At 39.0% G+C, this 18,630-nt stretch overlaps 1 protein-coding gene across 4 annotated transcripts in view; it reads left to right on the top strand.

Annotated features, from left to right (window-relative positions):
• Positions 1-10,447: 10,447 nt before the first annotated feature.
• Positions 10,448-18,630, top strand: part of LOC122688081 (A disintegrin and metallopeptidase domain 3-like) — a 115,093-nt gene continuing 106,910 nt past the window's right edge. For all 4 annotated transcript variants that reach the window (XM_043893907.1, XM_043893906.1, XM_043893904.1 and 1 more), the window contains exons 1-3: positions 10,448-10,583; positions 11,059-11,141; positions 15,557-15,612. In XM_043893907.1, coding sequence (XP_043749842.1) covers positions 10,526-10,583; positions 11,059-11,141; positions 15,557-15,612 — 197 coding nt within the window. In that variant the 5' untranslated portion in view covers positions 10,448-10,525. The remainder of the gene's footprint in view (positions 10,584-11,058; positions 11,142-15,556; positions 15,613-18,630) is intronic.

Raw genomic sequence — 18,630 nt, 5'->3', positions numbered from 1 at the left:
TCAAGACTACCAGGAGAAATATCAACTACCTCTGATATGCAGATGATACTACCCTAATAGCAGAAAGAAAAGAGGAACTAAAGACCCTCTTGATGAGGGTGAAAGAGGTTGAGTGAAAAAACTGCCTTAACATGCAGCATTCAAAAACTAAGATCATGGCATCTGGTCCCATCACTTCATGGCAAACAGCTGGGGAAAAAATGAAAACAGTGACAAACTATTTTCTTGGACTCCAAAATCACTGCAGACAGTGACTGCAGCCATGAAATTCAAAGATGCTTGCTCCTTGGGAGAGAAGATATGACAAACCTAGGCAGCATGTTAAAAAGCAGATTATCACTTTGCCAACAAAAGTCCTTAAAATCAAAGCTATTGTTTTCCAGTAGTCATGTATGGATGTGAGAGTTGGACCATAAAGAAGGCTGAGCACTGAAGAAATGATGATTTCAAACTGTGGTGCTGGAGAAGTTTCTTGAGGGTCCCTTGGGTGGCAAGGACATCAAACCAGTCAATTCTAAAGGAAATCAACCCTGAATATTCATTGGAAGGACTGATCCTGAGGCTGAAGCTCCAATCATGTGAAGCCACATGATGCAAAGAGCTGACTCATTGGAAAAGTTTTGGAAAATATTTCCCTGATGCTGGGAAATATTGAGGGCAAGAGGAGAAGGGAGTGACAGAGGATGAGATGGTTGGATGGCATCACTGACTCAGTGGACATGAATGTGGCAAACTCTGGGAGATAGTGAATGATTGGGAAGGCTTGCATGCTGCAGTCCACAGGATCGCAAAGTCAGACACAAATTAAAGACTGAATAACAACAACAACAATGGTAAATAAGTTTATCCCATATAAAAGAGCTTCAAAATATATAAATGTAAATTGAGTAAATGATATTGAGAATTAGGCAAATCCAACTGTACAGCTGGAAGTATCCACATGATTCTCAAGTGCTGAGAGTTCAGAATAACAAAATTAGTTTAAAAAAAAATAAAAATGCAGAAGAGTTGAGTCATTAACTTTAAAATTATAATGTAGTCAGGCTATAGAGATGAAGAAGTGGACATTAGTATATATAACTCAATGATCCAATTCAAGTGATAATTATACTATTGTTGGAATTGGTGCTTCTGATACGAAAGGTAGGTAATGTTCACACAATAAGGAAAATTCACTTCTTTCACCAAGCTGCACTTACCCCATACTGAAATTCTTCAAATTCAGGATGAGTCAGTTATCACATACCATGTATCTCCCCATCTTAGCTATCTGATAAAATGGTGTAATATTTTTTTAAAAGTCCTCCCATTCATATAATATCTATGTAAGACTACATGATGAATACAAAAACAAATCTTTAGATGCTGTTAATGTTTCTCACTAACCTTCATTGTACCACAATCACATTGTTCTGGTGGCTCCAAAACTGAATTGCCACAAACTGCAGCTCTTAGTGGAACCACTTTTGAAATTGCTCGATTCTGAAGACATTCAAATTCAGGCTGAGACACTGTATGTTTAAATTCATCTATGCACCTGCAACTGCTAAAAAACTTTACACCATGGGAACATCTAAAATTACATTATATTTTTCCAATAAAAGGAATAAAATCAGTATCAAAGTTAACTCTCTTCAATAACATGCTATGAATTCTATAGAACTTCACTTAGAGAAGTGCAGAGTGCTTTATTTTTAATATAATTGGTAATAAAAGAACGGGCTTCCCTTGTGGCTCAGCTGGTAAAGAATCTGCCTGCAATCCCGGACACCTAGGTTCAATCTCTGGGATGTGAAAATCCCCTGGAGAAGGGAAAGGCTACCCACTCCAGTATTCTGGCCTGGAGAATTCCAAGAACTGTATATTCCATGGGGTCACAAATAGTAGGATAGGACTGAGCGACTTTCACTTTCAGTAATAAAAGAAAAAGTTCATTTCTATTGTAATTCAGTATAATAGACATCTAATAAGTAGAGGATGTTAAGGTTGCATGAATGAGAATATAAAACAATTCAGTGCTTGGCACATCAGTTCAGTTCAGTTCATTCTCTCAGTCATGTCCAACTCTTTGCAAACCCGTGGACTGCAGCACGCCAGGATTCCCTGTCCATCACCAACTCCCAGAGCTTGCCATGTGAGTCAGTGATGCCATCCAACCGTCTTATCCTCTGTTGTCCTCTTCTCCTCCTGCCTTCAGTCTTTCCCAGCATCCGGATCTTTTCAAACGAGTCAATTCTTCACATCAGGTGGCCAAAGTATTGGAGTTTCAGCTTCAGCATCAGTCCTTCCAATGAATATTCAGGACTGATTTCCTTTAGAATTGACTGGTTTGATTTCCTTGCAGTCCAAGGGACTCTCAAGGGTCTTCTCAAAGACTACAGTTCAAAAGCATCAATTCTTCAGCACTCAGCTTTCTTTATATGTCCAGCTCTCACATCTATACATGACTACTGGAAAAAACCATAGCTTTGACGAGGTGGACTTGGTCAGCAAAGTAAAAGCTGGCACATAAAAGCTATATTTAAGTATGTCTTGCTATATTATTTTCATTATCATTCACAACCCTATCATAATTATAATTATTATAAGAAGCACTAACAAATATTAAAAAAAATGAAACAAACCAGGAATAATATGGAAAACTGAAGGAATAAATGATGGTTTATTGTGTTAATTAAAAGCCAGAATTATTTGTACTTTGGTAAAACAATTAATTAAAATATTTAAACTCTTAGGAAATATAGAAAGTATAGACTCTAGATTCTTTTTATTTTGATATTTCCATATTTATAAGTGTACTGTTGAATGAGTTTTCTTTAAATTTGTAACAATCTCATACTTAGATCATAAGAAATACAAAGAACAAATTTTATTTCCTGAACCAGTTGAGTAAGTTGCCAATAGGATATCCTAATGACTCTAAATATTTTCACATAGAACTCTTAAATATAAATGAATTCTCTTAAAACTGGCCTTCACTAACAGGAAACAATGACACATTGTTAACATCTAATCATCTTTTCAGGTTCAAATTTCCCCTTCACCACAGTATTAGCACTTTAGAGCAAAAGGATCCACTCCAGAATCAACCACTGCATTTAGTTCTCCCATCTTCTTAGTTTCCTGGAGAAGAGAATGGCAAACCACTCCAGTATTCTTGCCTGGAAAATCCCATGGACAAAGGAGCCTGGCAGGATACAGTCCAAGGGGTTGCAAAGTCGGACACAACTGAGTTACTAACACTTCACTTCTCCTTAGTTTAGTTGTCTGCTTTTTTTGTTAAATTTCTGATATTGAAAAGTTTTTCTGACTACAGACTGATTATTTAGACACAAGTCCCTCAGTTTAGCTTTATGAAATGTTTCCCCATAGTTAGACTGAGGTTATGCATCTTGGCAACTGCATCACAGAAGTATTGCTGAGTCTGTCTGCTCCGTTGCGACCAAACAGGGGGCACATGCTTTTGACTTGTTATCTGTCTGATAAAAGTCACTTGGAACAGTTGATTAAGGTGTGTCTGCCAGTCTTCACTCTAACATTTCTTTCTTTCCTTATCATTTAATTACTTGTAGAGAAGTTTTATGTAAATATCTCATTTCTAATCTTATTTTCAATTCATAAATTTATGTGAATATGGACTCATATTACACTATGACACTGAATGGGTTATAATCCATTAAAGCATGACATATGACTTTCAAACTGTTTCAGATTTGCCCCTTCAAACTGCTTTAAGTCCCCGCGGCAAGTCTCCATAATTCTTTGAATACCTCCATATACTGAACAGCACAGATGTTCACAGCTCATGTGCGTTTTGTCTGTCTTAGCCCTGGAATCAGGTACATAATGTCTCCAATTTTGTTCTTCTTTCTCAAAATTGCTGTGGCATTCAGGGTCTTTTGCTATGGCTATTCAAGATGCATTCAAATTCAGGATTGCTTGTGAAAATCGTCAGGGGAATTTGGATAGGGATTATATTGAATCTCTACATTGATTTGGGTGATATAGACATTCATCAGCATTTCTTTCCATTTCCTTATGTATTCTTTAATTCCTTCCATCAATGTCTTGTATTTCTCAGCACAGATTTTTTTACCTTTGTGGCTTTTAAATTTACTTCTAGGTAGTTTAGTCTTTTTGATGCTATTATAAATGAGATGGCTTTCTTAATTTCTCCTCCTGATGGTGTGCTATTACTGTATAGAAACACAAGGTATTCTATACATTAATTTTGTGTCCTGTAAAGTCACTGAATTTGTTTACTACTGTTGACAGTTTTTAGTGGAGTCTTTAGCGATTCCTATGTGCAAAACCATGTCATTTGCAAACACTGACAATTTTATTCTTCCTTTCTGACTTAGATGTCTTTTATCTCTTTCTCCCCCCTAATTCTCTGGCTAACAGTCTCAATATGATTTTCAATAAAATGGCAAGAGTGGGCAATCTTGTCTTGTTTCCAGATGTTAGAGGGAAATCATCCATCTTTACACTACTTGTTGGTTTTCTTGTTTGTTTGTTTTGTTTTGTTTTATATATTTTTGTGATTTGGGGACACTGAGTGGCACGCAGAATCCCAGTCCCCCAACCTGGGATCAAACCCATGATGCCTATGGTTAAAGCTTGGAATCTTAACTACTGGACACCAGGGAAGTCCCTGCACTGTCCAATGTGATATTAGGTGTAGTTTGTCATATATAGTCATATTATATTGAAGTACATTTCTCCATATTTACTTGGTTAAGCATATTTATCATAAATGGATGCCATATTTTTTTCAAATGCTTTTTTTATATACCTATTGAGATGATCATATTATTTTTATCCTTTTGTAAATGGGGCATAACACATTGATTGAGTTACAGATGTTGACTCACTTTTGCATCCTTAGAATAAATCCCACTCTGTCATGGTATGTGATCATTTTAATGTGCTGTTGAATTTGGTTTGCTAATATTCTGTTGAGGACTTTTCCATCCAACTCAACTAGGGATATCAGACAATACTATTTCTCTTTTAGTGCTATCTTTGTCTGCTTTGCTATCAAGGTCATGCTGGCCTCATAAAATGTTGATTTAAAATGTTCCCTCCCCTTAAATTTTTTGGAAGTGTTTGAGAAGGATTAGTATGTATTGTATGTATTCGCCAGTTGTCCTGGATTTTTGGTTGTTGGAAGGTTTTTGATTCCTCATTCAGCTTTCTTACTAGTAATCAATCTGTTCAGCTTCTGTTTTTCTTTAAGTTTCAGTCTCACAGAGTTCTATGTTCTGATGAAATTATCCATTTCTCTTAGGTGTTCCAAATTGCTCATGAATAGTTTTTTTGTAGTATACTTTTATGATTCTTTGTTTTTTCTACGGTATTAGTTGCAACATATTCTCTTCCATTACTAGTTTTTAAAGTGTTGGCCCTCTCTTTTTTGGAGTAGTTCAGTCACTCTGTTTGGAGAGCTGAGCTAAGTATTTCTCAATCTTGTTTATTTTTTCAAAGAACAATTTATTGGCTTCATGGATTGTTCTCTACTACCTTTTTTGTCTCTGTTTCATTTATTTCCACTCTAATCTTTGGCATTGCCTTTCATCTACTAATGTGGAGTTCATTTGGTCTTCTTTTTCTAGTTCCTAGAGGTACAAACTAAAGTTGTTTAATTTTGTTATTTTAGTTTTCTTGAAATAGTGGTTCATGACCATGAACTTCTACTTAGAACTCCTTTATCTACTTCCCATAAATTTTGGTATATTACATTTCCATTTCTTTTGCTCTCAAGGTATTTTTTTTTTTCATTTTCTTTGAAAATCTTGTTGAAACATGAATGTTCAGTAGTACCTTGCTTAGTCTCCACACATTTTTGACTTTTCAAGTTTTCTTGTCTAGGTATATGCTGTTGTAAAATATGTGTGATATGGTTTCCAACTTCTCCAATTGGTTGAGACTTATTTTGTGGCCTAATATATAATTCATCCAGAATAATGCTCCACACGCACTTGAGAAGAATGTGAGTTCTATTTCTTTTAGGTGGAATGTTCTATAAATATGTGTCAATCAGGCCTAGGGCTTCATTTAAAGCCAGTGTATCTTTGTTGATTTTCTGCCTGGAAGATCTATCCAAATGAAGTACCTAGGTACTTAAAGTTTCCTAGTATTATTGCATTACTGTATGTTTCTGCTTTTATTTCTATCACTATTTGCTTTATATATTTAGGTGTTCCTATGTTGAGTACTATCTGAGCCACCAGGGAAGCCCTGCAGACTCAGGCAGCTTCCTTGTGGCTCAGATGGTAAAGAATCTGCCTGCAATGCAGGAGACCCTGGTTCGATCCCTGGGTCAGGAAGCTCCAGTGAAGAAGGGAATGGCAACCCACTCCAGTACTCTTGACTAGAGAATTCCATGGACAGACCATGGGGTCACAAAGAGTTGGACATGACTGAGTGACTAACCCATGTTGAGTACGTATATATTTATAAATGTTGTTTCTTCCTAATGAATTGTCCCCTATATCAATAAGCAATACCTCTCTTTGTCTCTAAATATAGTACTTGTTTTAAAGTCAATTTTTCTGATATAAGTACAGCTACCCTAGCTTTCTTTTCATTTCCATTTATGTGGTATAACTTTTGCCATCCCTTCAACTTTTACTCTCTGTGTCCTTATATCTGAAGGGAGTCACTTGTAGACAGGAGAGTGATGGGTCTTGCTTTTCACCCATCATCCATTCTGTCTTTTGATTGACAAAGTTGGTCCATTTGCTTTAAAAATAATTATTGATAGGTACAGGTGTACTCTCATAGTGTTTCTTTTTTTTTTTTCCTGGCTGTTTTGTAATTCTTATATTGTTTTCCTCTTTTGCTCTTTTTCTGCATTCCTTTTTGGTTCACTTCAGACATGTCCTTCCTTTTTGTCTTCTGCGCATCCACTTTTCTGGTTTTGGTTTGTTTTGTATTTGCTGTATGGTTACCATGAGGTTTGCATATAGAAACATATATCTCTAACAGTCTATTTCAATTGGATAACTGATGTTTGAATATATTGTAAAACTCAAGTTAGAAAATATTTACCCTCTTCAAAATGTTTTATGCTCTTATGTTGTATATACCTTATCATATTGTAATAGTTATTATTTTCCTTACTTTTGACTTTTAAGCATACCACCTTTATGTTTAATGGACTAATTTAAACATTCAACTAATCTGAATTTTAGAATATATTTACCTTTACCATAGAGACTTATACTTCATATGTTTTCCTAAAGAACTCCATTTATTATTTGTTATAAGGCTGGACTAGTGGTGATAAACTCCTTTTGACTGTGCTTGTCTTTAAAATTCTTATCTCTCCTTCAATTCTGAACAACAAATTTGCCAGGTATAGTAGTCATTTTCTTTCAACATTTCAACCTATCACACAAACCTACTGGCCTGCAATGTGGCTGCTGAAAGTGCTGCTCATGTTTTCATGGGAGACCCTTGTATGTAACAAGACTTCCCTGGTGGCTCAGACAGTAAAGCATCTGCCTGCGATATGGCAGACCAGGGTTCGATCCATGGGTGGGGAAGATCCTCTGGAGAAGGAAATGGCAACCTACTCCAGTACTCTTGCCTGGAAAATCCCATGGGAGGGGCCTGGTAGGCTACAGTCTGTGGGGCCACAAAGAATCGGACACGACTGAACAACTGAACTGAACTGATGGCTGAGTAATATTCCATCGTATAAATATACCACTTCTTCTTTATCCATTCATCTCTCAATGGGCATTTAGGTTGCTTCCATATCTTGAAAAGGCTGTCTTTTCTTCATTGTATGTTCTCATCTCTTTTGTCATAGATTAGTTCATCTTAGGTGTGTACAGTTTATCTCTTGGCATTCAATCTTGTTCCATTGACCTATATTTCTATTTTTGTGCCAGTACCTAACTGTTTTCATTACTGTAGCTTTGTATAGTCTGAACTCTGGGAGACTGATTCTTCTATCTCTATTTTTCTTTCTCAAGATTGCTTTGACTATTTGGGGTCTTTCATGCATCCATACAAATTAAAAGAAATTTATTACAGATATATGAAAAATGCCATTGGTGATTTGATAAGGATTGCATTGAATTTGTACATCGTCTTGGGTAGTATAGTCATTTTAACAATACTGATTCTTCCAATACAAGAACGTGATATATCTTTCCAACCATTTGTGTCATCTTCAATTTCTTTCATGAGTGTCATATAGTTTTCAGAGTACAGGTCTGTTTGTCTCCTTAGGTAGTTTATCCCAAGGTATTTTATTCTTTTTGACACAATGGTATATAAAATTGTTTCCTTAATTTCTGTTTCATTGTAGGTGTTTAGAAAAGCAAAGATTTCTGTGCATTTATTTTGTATCCTGGGACTCTACCAAATTCATCGATGTGCTCTAGTAATTTTCTAGTAGCATCTTTAGCATTCTCCATGTATAGTATTGGTATCTACCATCATCTGAAAACGTACGTGTTCAGCTCAAATTCTAGGGATCCAGACTTTTATTTCCATAAATACTTTCAAGTCTGAATACTTTCTAGCCTATAAATACCTGAAACCAACAAAGCTTCAACCAGGCATATTATCTCCCAAATCTTGTACAAATCTGCCTCTCGTGAATGTTTGTCACGATCATTTCAGTTGCTTAGTCATTAGCAGTTTCAGAAATCTTCATGTTTCCCAGGTGTCTCAGAGGTAGAGAATCTGCCTGCCAATGCAGAAGACGCAGATGATGCAGGAGACACAGGTTCAAACCCCGGGTCAGGAAAATCCCCAAGAGAAGGAAATGGCAATCCACTCCTGTATTCTTGCCTGGAGAATTCCATGGACAGAGGAGCCTGGCTGGTTACAGTCCATAAGGGTAGCAAAGAGTGAGACACAACTCAATACACACACACGCAATTTTCGTATAAACTAGTTGACAAATCTGTTGTTTTTCTATACATAATGTAAGGGTAAAAAACCTGTAAGATAAAAATATTGATCTTCTCTAGTACCAGAAATGAAGGAGGACTTCTATCTCCCAGACTCATGCAAACAGAAACTTCCTTTGCTTGGGTGTTTACTAAATGGTTTCAGTCATGTCTGACTCTTTGTGACCCTATGGATTGTATGTAACCTGCCAGTCTCCCCTGTCCATGCAAGAATACTGGAGTTGATTGCCATTTCCTCCTCCAGAGGATTTTCCCAACCCAGGATCTCACCAACAGCTCCAGAGACTCCTGCATTGGCAGCTAGGTTCTTTACCACTAGTGCTACCTGGGAAGCCCAAACTTCCTTTAAATATGTATAACTGCTAACTCTCTAGAAGGTGTATGCAACTCTTTTTGAGAATGAAGTGCAACCCTTGCCAGTTTCACAATCCAGGGATGTTTTTCTTAAGGGCTTGTAGTCATCTATTTCAATCATAGGCTTCCAAGTTGGTTCAGTGGTAAAGAATCCGTCTGCCAATGCAGGAGACCTGGGCTCCATCCCTGGGTCCCATAAAATGCTCTGGACTAGGAAATGGCAATCCACTCCAGTATACTTGCCAGGGAAATCCATGGACAGAGCAGCATAGGCTATAGTCCACGAAGTCCGATAAGAGTTCGAGGGAACTCAGAGACCAAATAAAATCCTGCCTCAGACCACACTTCACCCGCCTTCGAGCCTCAACCAGCCAAAACCTGTCCCACTCCTACCCCTAAATCTCCCTTCGCCGCTCCAGCCCTGCCCCTCCTCTCCGCCCTCCAACCCTGCCCCTCTCCAGCCCTACCCTCCAGCCCCGCCCCTTCTCTCTGCCCTCCAGCCCCGCCCCTTCTCTCTGACCTCTAGCCCAGTCCCTCTCCAGCCCCGCCCCTTCAATCTGCCCTCCAGCCCTGCCCCTCTCCAGCCCTACCCTCCAGCCCCGCCCCTTCTCTCCAGCCCTACCCTCCAGCCCCGCCCCCTCCAGCCCTACCCTCCAGCCCCGCCCCTTCTCTCTGACCTCTAGCCCAGTCCCTCTCCAGCCCCGCCCCTTCAATCTGCCCTCCAGCCCCGCCCCTCCTCTCCGCCCTTTAGCCCAGTCCCTCTCCAGCCCCGCCCCTTCTCTCTGCCCTCCAGCCCCGCCCCTTCTCTCTGACCTCTAGCCCAGTCCCTCTCCAGCCCTGCCCCTCCTCTCCGCCCTCCAGCCCTGCCCCTCTCCAGCCCTACCCTCCAGCCCCGCCCCTCCTCTCCAGCCCTACCCTCCAGCCCCGCCCCTTCTCTCTGACCTCTAGCCCAGTCCCTCTCCAGCCCCGCCCCTTCAATCTGCCCTCCAGCCCCGCCCCTCCTCTCCGCCCTCTAGCCCTGCCCTTCTCCAGCTCCACCCTCCAGCCCCGCCCCTCCTCTCCGCCCTTTAGCCCAGTCCCTCTCCAGCCCCGCCCCTTCAATCTGCCCTCTAGCCCCGCCCCTCAGCCCAGCCCAGCCCAGCCCCTCCCAGACCGCGCGCCCAATCCCCGCCGTGCTTGGCGAACAGCTCGAGCTACGTCCAGTCAACCGCCTTCCCTGAGGCAATGCCGGTCACGCAATGTTACCTCTCCTGCTAATCCTCACAGGGCTGGGCCGGCTGGCCTCAGCGGGCCATCGTAAGTGAGGACCCCGCCGGATAGGAGGGGGGCCCATCGTCTCAGTGTCCCTTGGCGTGGGGGTGGAGGGGTTGCCCTCCTGGCCCCAGAAGCCCAGGCCAGACTGGGGGAGCCCGGGCGGGTCTGGTCGGAGTCCTGCCCAGTTTCAGACTTCTGCCAGGCCCGCTGGTCGGAGGTATCAGAGAAGGACTGGGATAGTTGTCCTTCACTCCCAGATGGGGACACAGGTCTTCTAGGGAGACGGGGTGAGGGTGGGGGTAGGGGAAGGATCCTGGATGGGGTCCAGGGGATATCTTCTTAAAACCCTACACAGTATGATATTGGGGGGGGGGGGGGGTGTGCGTGTGCGTGCACGTGCGCGGGTGCACGCGCACTGGGGCTTGTAAGATCCACAAGTGATGTGATAGGAGAGGACAAGTAAGAAAGGATGCGGTCATGCCCTGGGGAATGCTCACTCTTGTTTTCCTTACTGCAGACTCTGAAACATCACTTCTACAAATTACAGTGCCACGGAAGACTGAGAGAAACACCAAAGATGGCAGTATTTCAGAAACGCATGTAATTAACAAATCACTTTAAAATAAAAGAGTGTTTTATTTTTACTGGAGTGTAAGACCCAAATCGATGCATGCCTTCATGACACTGTGTGTTCTAAAGATTGTGTTCAAGAGACGTTTTGTCTGAGGAGAGCAAGTGCTTTCTTTTCATTTCTCAAGTAAATATAAGCCTTATGAAATAATTTTGAAATACAGATTCAAAGAGAAGAAATGCCTTGATTTCGTATTACACAAAAAGGAGTCTATGGTCTACTAAATTTTCTATTTAAATAGATCTCATATGTAAATGAGGCCATACAAATATTTAACTTGTAGCATGATTTTAAGATAACAGTATATAAATATCTTCATGCCTATATTTAACATGTATGTGTATATGTATATCTTTGCAAAAATAAAAGTAGTATTATTTTTGATAAAACATGATAAAGTGTGTCCCTTATGTACATTGTAAAATGAAATCTAGGCAGTGCAGAGACTTGTTAAGAAAGTGAACGGCTATCTCACTTTCTAAAGGCAGTAAATTTAAAGGAAGTTTTAAAGACATACATACACACACATAAAGTTTTAATGAGTGTGTATGAGAGTTGGAGTTGCCTTTTCCTTTTATGGGGAGAGTTAGGAGTTAATTTTATGATAATTACTAACAGCCCTGTCATTATTTTTCTTAACTATAGAGTATCTTATATGTAACATCATAAAATGTTTCAAACTTTAGATGGTTAAATAGTTTCATTTCTTTTCTTCCTTGGGGATGGTCTTGATCCCTGTGTCCTATACAATGGCACGAACCTCAAGGCACTCTATCAAATCTAGTCCCTTAAATCTATTTCTCGCTTCCACTGTGTAATCATAAGGGATTTGATTTCGGTCATACCTGAATGGTCTAGTGATTTCCCCCATTTCTTTCAATTTAAGTCTGAATTTGTAAATAAGCAGTTCACGATCTGAGCCACAGTCAGCTGACGGTCTTGTTTTTGCTGACTGTATAGAGCTTCTGCATCTTTGGTAGCAAAGAATATAATCAATCTGATTTCAGTGTTGACCATCTGGTGATGTCCATGTGTAGAGTCTTCTCTTGTGTTATTGGAAAAGGGTATTTGCTATGACCAGTACATTCTTTGCAAAACTCTATTAGCCTTTGCTGTGCTTCATTCCGTACTCCAAGGCCAAATTTGCCTGTTACTCCAGGTGTTTCTTGACTTCCTATCTTTGCATTCCAGTCCCCTATAATGAAAAGGACATCTTTTTTGGGTGTTAGTTTTAAAAGGTCTTGTAGGTCTTCATAGAACCATTCAAATTCAGCTTCTTCAGCTTCACTGGTCAGGGCATAGACTTGGATTACCGTGATATTGCTGATATTGTTTGCCGTGGAAACGAACAGAGATCAATGTGTCATTTTTGAGAGTGCATCCAAGTACTGCATTTAAGACTCTTTTGTTGACTATGATGGTTACTCCATTTCTTCTAAGGGATTCCTGCCCACAGTAGTAGATATAATGGCCTTCTGAATTAACGTCACCATTCCAGTCCATTTTAGTTTGCTGATTCCTAGAATGTTGATGTTCACTCTTGCCATCTCCTGTTTGACCAATTCCACTTTGCCTTGATTCATGGACCTAACATTCCAGGTTCCTATGCAATATTACACTTTACAGCATCGGACCTTCCTTCCATCACCAGTCACATCCACAACAGGATGTTGTTTTTGCTTTAGCTCCATCCCTTCATTCTTTCTGAAAAAGAAATGCAGAAAGGCAAAATGGCTGTCTAAGAAAGCCTTACAAATAGCTGTGAAAAGAAGAGAAGCGAAAAGCAAAGGAGAAGAGGAAAGATACAAGCATCTTAATGAAGAGTTCCAAAGAAATGAAAGGAGAGATAAGAAAGCCTTCTTCAGCGATCAATGCAAAGAAATAGAGGAAAACAATAGAATGGGAAAGACTAGAGATGTCTTCAAGAAAAGTAGAGATACAAAGGGATACAAAGAGATACAAAGATGGGCTCAATAAAGGACAGAAATGGTATGGACCTAACAGAAGCAGAAGATATTAAGAAGAGGTGGCAAGAATACACAGAACTGTACAAAAATGATCTTCATGACCCAGATAATTGCAATGGTGTGATCACTCACCTAGAGCCAGACATCCTGGAATGTGAAGTCAAGTGGGTCTTAGGAAGCACCACTATGAACAAAGCTGGTGGAGGTGATGGAATTCCAGTTGAGCTATTTCAAATTCTGAAAGATGATGCTGTGACAGTGCTGCACTGAATATGTCAACAAATTTGGAAAATTCAGCAAAGGCCACGGCACTGGAAAAGGTCAGTTTTCATTCCAATCCCAAAGAAAGGCAATGCAAAGAATGCTCAAACTACTGCACAGTTTCCCTCATCTCACACACTAGTAGATTAATGCTCAAAATTCTCCAAGACAGGCTTTAGCATTATGTGAACCATGAACTTCCAGATGTTCAAGCTGGTTTTAGAAAAGGCGGAGGAACAAAAAATCAAATTGCGAACATCCGTTGGATCACCGAAAAAGGAACAGAGTTCCAGAAAAGCATCTATTTCTGCTTTATTGACTATGCCAAAGCCTTTGACTGTGTGGATCACAATAAACTGGAAAATTCTGAAAGAGATGGGAACCAGACCACCTGACCTGCCTCTTGAGAAACCTGTATGCAGGTCAAGAAGCGACAGTTAGTACTGGACATGTAACAATGGTCTGGTTCCAAATAGGAAAAGGAGTAGGTCAAGGCGGTATATTGTCGCCCTGCTTGTTTAACTTATATGCAGAGTACATCATGAGAAACACTGGGCTGGATGAAGCACAAGCTGGGATCAAGATTGCCAGGAGAAATATCAATAACCTCAGATATGCAGATGACACCACCCTTATGGCAGAAAGTGAAGAGGAACTAAAAAGCCTCTTGATGAAAGTGAAAGAGGAGAGTGAAAAAGTTGGCTTAAAGCTCAACATTCAGAAAACTAAACTCATGGCATCCGGTCCCATCACTTCATGGCAAATACATGGGGAAACAGTGGAAACAGTGGCTGACTTTGTTTCTTTGGGCTCCAAAATCACTGCAGATGGTGATTGCAGCCATGAAATTAAAGACGCTTACCCCTTGGAGTAAGTTATGACCAACCTAGACAGCATATTAAAAAGCATAGACATTACTTTGTCAACAAAGGTCCTTCTAGTCAAGGCTATAATTTTTTCAGTATTATGTATATGTGAGAAATGGACTATAAAGAAAGCTGAGCGCAGAAGACTTGATGCTTTTGAACTATGGTGTTGGAGAAAACTCTTGAGTATTTTAAATTTAAAAATATATTTGTACATGGTTCATGCATTGATGGAGAGGTCATAAACTGTAATCAATATTAAATAATAAACAATGAATGAGAATAAAAAATTGCAAAGAAAAACATGTATCATGCTCTCAAGTTTATATAATAGCATAATATACTCCTATCCACAAATAAATAAGTGACAGAAAATGGTTGGAAATTTAAAAATAGAAAAATATATATAACCTTAAAATTCTTAAAGATTCTCCTTAAATGAAGAGGTAGAATTAATGAAAAAATAAATAAACTGAAGTAGCTCAGATTCCCAATGTCAAAACTTGATTTCTAAGAAGAAGGTAAAACAGAACATTTGGTGAGACAGACTAAGGAAAATGAGAAGGAAGAGATGTACTGTTAGAAGTGAGACTCACACAAATGCAGAATGGTCAATAGAATCTGAATTCCAGATATCATCCTTTAGTAGAAGAACTGCCTTTTAGCTTTCTGAATAGTGCCTTTAGGTGAACATCAGATTTTAGTTTAATTTTGTTTTATCTTAGAAGGGAACTTGCTTTGTAGTCTTTAATTTTCCTTTTATTTTCTCTGGAAACTGTAAAATAAGGAACGATCAGAAAACTCAAATTTCTTCAAAGTTTACTCAACATTTCTAAATGTAATCATTTTAAGTGAAAATTTGTTTATGAGACTTTAATGCTAATAACTAATGCTCTCATTTTGCAGTAGATTTATAATCCTAGAGTTTATGTAACTTGGATTATGATTTATTCTGTCATATGTTCCAAGATTGAAAAAAGATAACTGTAATAGTACATCTCTGTAGAAGTGGAGATATACAGTTTGTTTTTGTTAATTTTAGTCTCTTAGACATTTCTGACTGTTTGGAGACTCCATGGACTGTGGCCTGCCCGGTTCCTCTGTCCATGTGATTTCACAGACAAGAAGACTGGAGTTGGTTGCCATTTCCTTTTCCAGTATATGTAATTTTGATACATGATATCATCCCTGTTTATATGAAAGAGTACATATTTTTTAAAATTAGGACTTTTGGCTTTCAGAGATTTGAAATATCTAATAATTACTTTTTCTCTGAATCCTTTGCTATAGGTCACCTATTCCATCCAAATTGCCAAGAAAACATACACTCTCCCACTTGAAAAACAGTAAGTGGACATTCTTCTTTTCATAGAGTTGTTTTCAGTTTCTTACGTTTTTAATGGCTTCCTATAACTGAGTCTACATTAAAGCCTAAACATTTAAAGGCATGAGTATTTTATTTAGCATGTTGTCTTCTTGTTAATTCATGTCAGATTAGACTTTTGAGTCATTATCCTTAGATTTTAAGTCTAATATTCAGATTCAATGATAATGATATAAATATTGGAGCATATGAAATACATGAACATCATTTTATGTAACTCCTTACTTTTAATTACATTACAATTATAAATGAACTAATGCTATCTGCCCATAATTCAGTTTGTTTGTTTCATGTCATTTTACATAATTATGTGACTTCATGCATTTTGTTTGATGTTACACTCTCAGTTTGTCTCATTTTGCTATAGTATATACTTTTAATGTCTTCATATTTCTGCTTTCATTCTGTGAGGAAACCAACATCAATAACCTGTGTGTATCACTCCATGACTTTCTAACCTAAATTTCATCTTTACCTGAAATAAAACATACAGAAACCTATCTAAAAATGATTTCTTTGCTCAAATGCACATTGTCTTCTGCAAGTGTCTTATTTAATAGCAGCATATATTTTCTTTCTCTGTATGTATATTTCCACTCATTTTTAGTAGTGAGGATGCATGGTATATAGTATTGATAGGTAATGAGGTTATTTCCAGGGATTGTCACTATAGACTCTGACAAGAAGCATCCTCATCCATGTATTTTTATATCATATAGATTTTGCTACATAACAGATGGTATAAATTAATGGACTTCTGGATCAAGAAGGATGAATGCTAAAAATAGTCATAACAATAATAATAATAATGACAGGAACAACAGTAACTGACATTTACTGTGCAAGTACTGTTTTCCAAGTGCATTTCTAGCAATCTGCATGTTGCTGAGTCATGTATGACTCTTTGGTACCTCATGGACTGAAGCATGCCAGGCTCTCCTGTCCTCCATTATCTCCCAGAGTTTGCTCAAATTCATGTCCACTGATTCAGTGATGCTATCTAACCATCTCATCTTCCACCACCCTCATCTCCTTTTGCCTTCAATCTTTCCCAGCATCAGTGTCTTTCCAATGAGCAGATTCTTGTCACCATTTGGCCAAAGTATTGGAGCTTCAGGTTCAACATCAGTCCTTCCATTGTTTATTCAGGTTTGATTGCCTTTAGGATAAAGGTTTGGTCTTTGCAGTCTTTCTTTGCAGTCCACAGGACTCTGAAGTGTCTTCTCCAGAACCGCAATTCAAAGGCATCAGTTCCTCAGCACTCAGCCTTCTTATGGGCCTATTCTCAAATCTGCACATGACTCCTGGAAAAACCCTGACTTTGACTATACGGACCTTTGTTGGTGAAGCGGTATCTCTGCTTTCTAGTACACTGTCTATGTTTGTCAAAGCTTTACTTTGAAGAAGCAAGTGTCTTTTAATTTCATGGCTGCAGTCACTGTCCTCAGTGATTATGGAGACCAAGAAAATAAAATCTGTCACTGCTTTTGCTTTTTCCACATCTATTTGCTATGAAGTGAGGGGACCAGAAGCTATGATTATAGTTTTTGAATGTTGAATTTTAAGCCAGCTTTTTCACTCTCCTCTTTCACTCTCATCAAGAGGCCCTTTAGTTCCTCTTCACTTTCTGCCATTAGAATGGTATCATTTGCACATCTCAGGTTATTGATATTTCTCCAACAATCTTCATTTCAGCTTGTGCTTCATCCAGCCCATCATTCCACATGATGCACTCTGCTTATTGGTTTAATAAGCAAGGTGACAATGTACAACCTCTTACTCCTTTCCCTATTTGCACCAGTCAGTTGTTCTGTGTCTGATTCTGACTGTTGCTTCTTGACCCACATATAGGTTACTCAGAAGAGAGGTAAGGTGGTCTGGTACATGCATTTCTTTGAGAATTTTCCACAATTTGTTGTGATCCATAGTCAAAGGCTTTAGCATAGTCAGTGAAGGAGAAGTAGATGTTTTTGTTTCTCCCTTTCTTTCTTCATGATCCAATGAATGTTGGAAATTTGATCTCTGGCTCCTCTACTTCTAAACCCAGCTTGTACATCTGGAATTACATGGTTCATGTACTTCTGAAGTCTAACTTGAAAGATTTTGAGCGTAACCTTGTTAGCATGTAAAACTAGCACAATGGTAAGGTCGTTTAAGCATTCTTTGGCATTGCCCTTTTTTGAGGTTGAAATGAAAACTGACATTTTGCACTCCTGTGGCCACTGCTGGGTTTTCCAAATTTGCTGATTTACTGAGTGCAGCACTCTAACAGCATCATCTCTTAGGATTTTGGTATAGTTCCTCTGCATGTTCTTGCCACCTCTTCTCAATATCTTTTGCTTCAGTTAGATCTTCAGTGTCTCTGTCCTTTATCAGGCCCATCTTTACTTGAAATATTCCCTTCTTATGTCCAGTTTTCTTGAAGAGATCTTTAGTCTTTCCCTTTCTATTATTTTTCTTTGTTTTGTTTTGTTTTGGTTTTCATTGCTCAAGAAATCTTTCTCATCTCTGCTTGCTATTCTCTGGAACTCTGCATTCTGTTGAGTATATCTTTCCCTTTCTCCCTTGCCTTTCACTTCTCTTCTTTCCCCAGCTATTTTTAGCACCTCCTCAGACAACCACTTTGCCTTCTTGCATTTCTTCTTCTTAGGGATGGTTTTGGTCATTGCCTCCTGTGTTACATTGCCTACAGTGTTACAAACTTCCATCCATGGTTCTTCAGGCACTCTTCTACCAGGTCTAATCCCTTGAATCTATTTGTCAACTCTACTGTATAAGGATAAGGGATTAGATTTAGATCATACCTGAATGGCCTAGTGGTTTTCATTGCTGTCTTCAACTTTAGCCTGAATTTTGCAATAAGGAGCTCGTGATCTGTGCCACAGTCAGCTCCAGGTTTTGTTTTTACTAACTGTATACAGCTTCTCCATATTTGGCAACAAAGAACATAATCAATGTGATTTCAGTATTGACCATCTGT

The sequence above is a fragment of the Cervus elaphus genome, chromosome 32 (genome assembly GCF_910594005.1).
Source record: "Cervus elaphus chromosome 32, mCerEla1.1, whole genome shotgun sequence".
Taxonomy (NCBI): domain Eukaryota; kingdom Metazoa; phylum Chordata; class Mammalia; order Artiodactyla; family Cervidae; genus Cervus; species Cervus elaphus.
The sequence above is the reverse complement of the archived record's forward strand: the minus strand, read 5'-3'. Positions and strand labels throughout refer to the sequence as shown.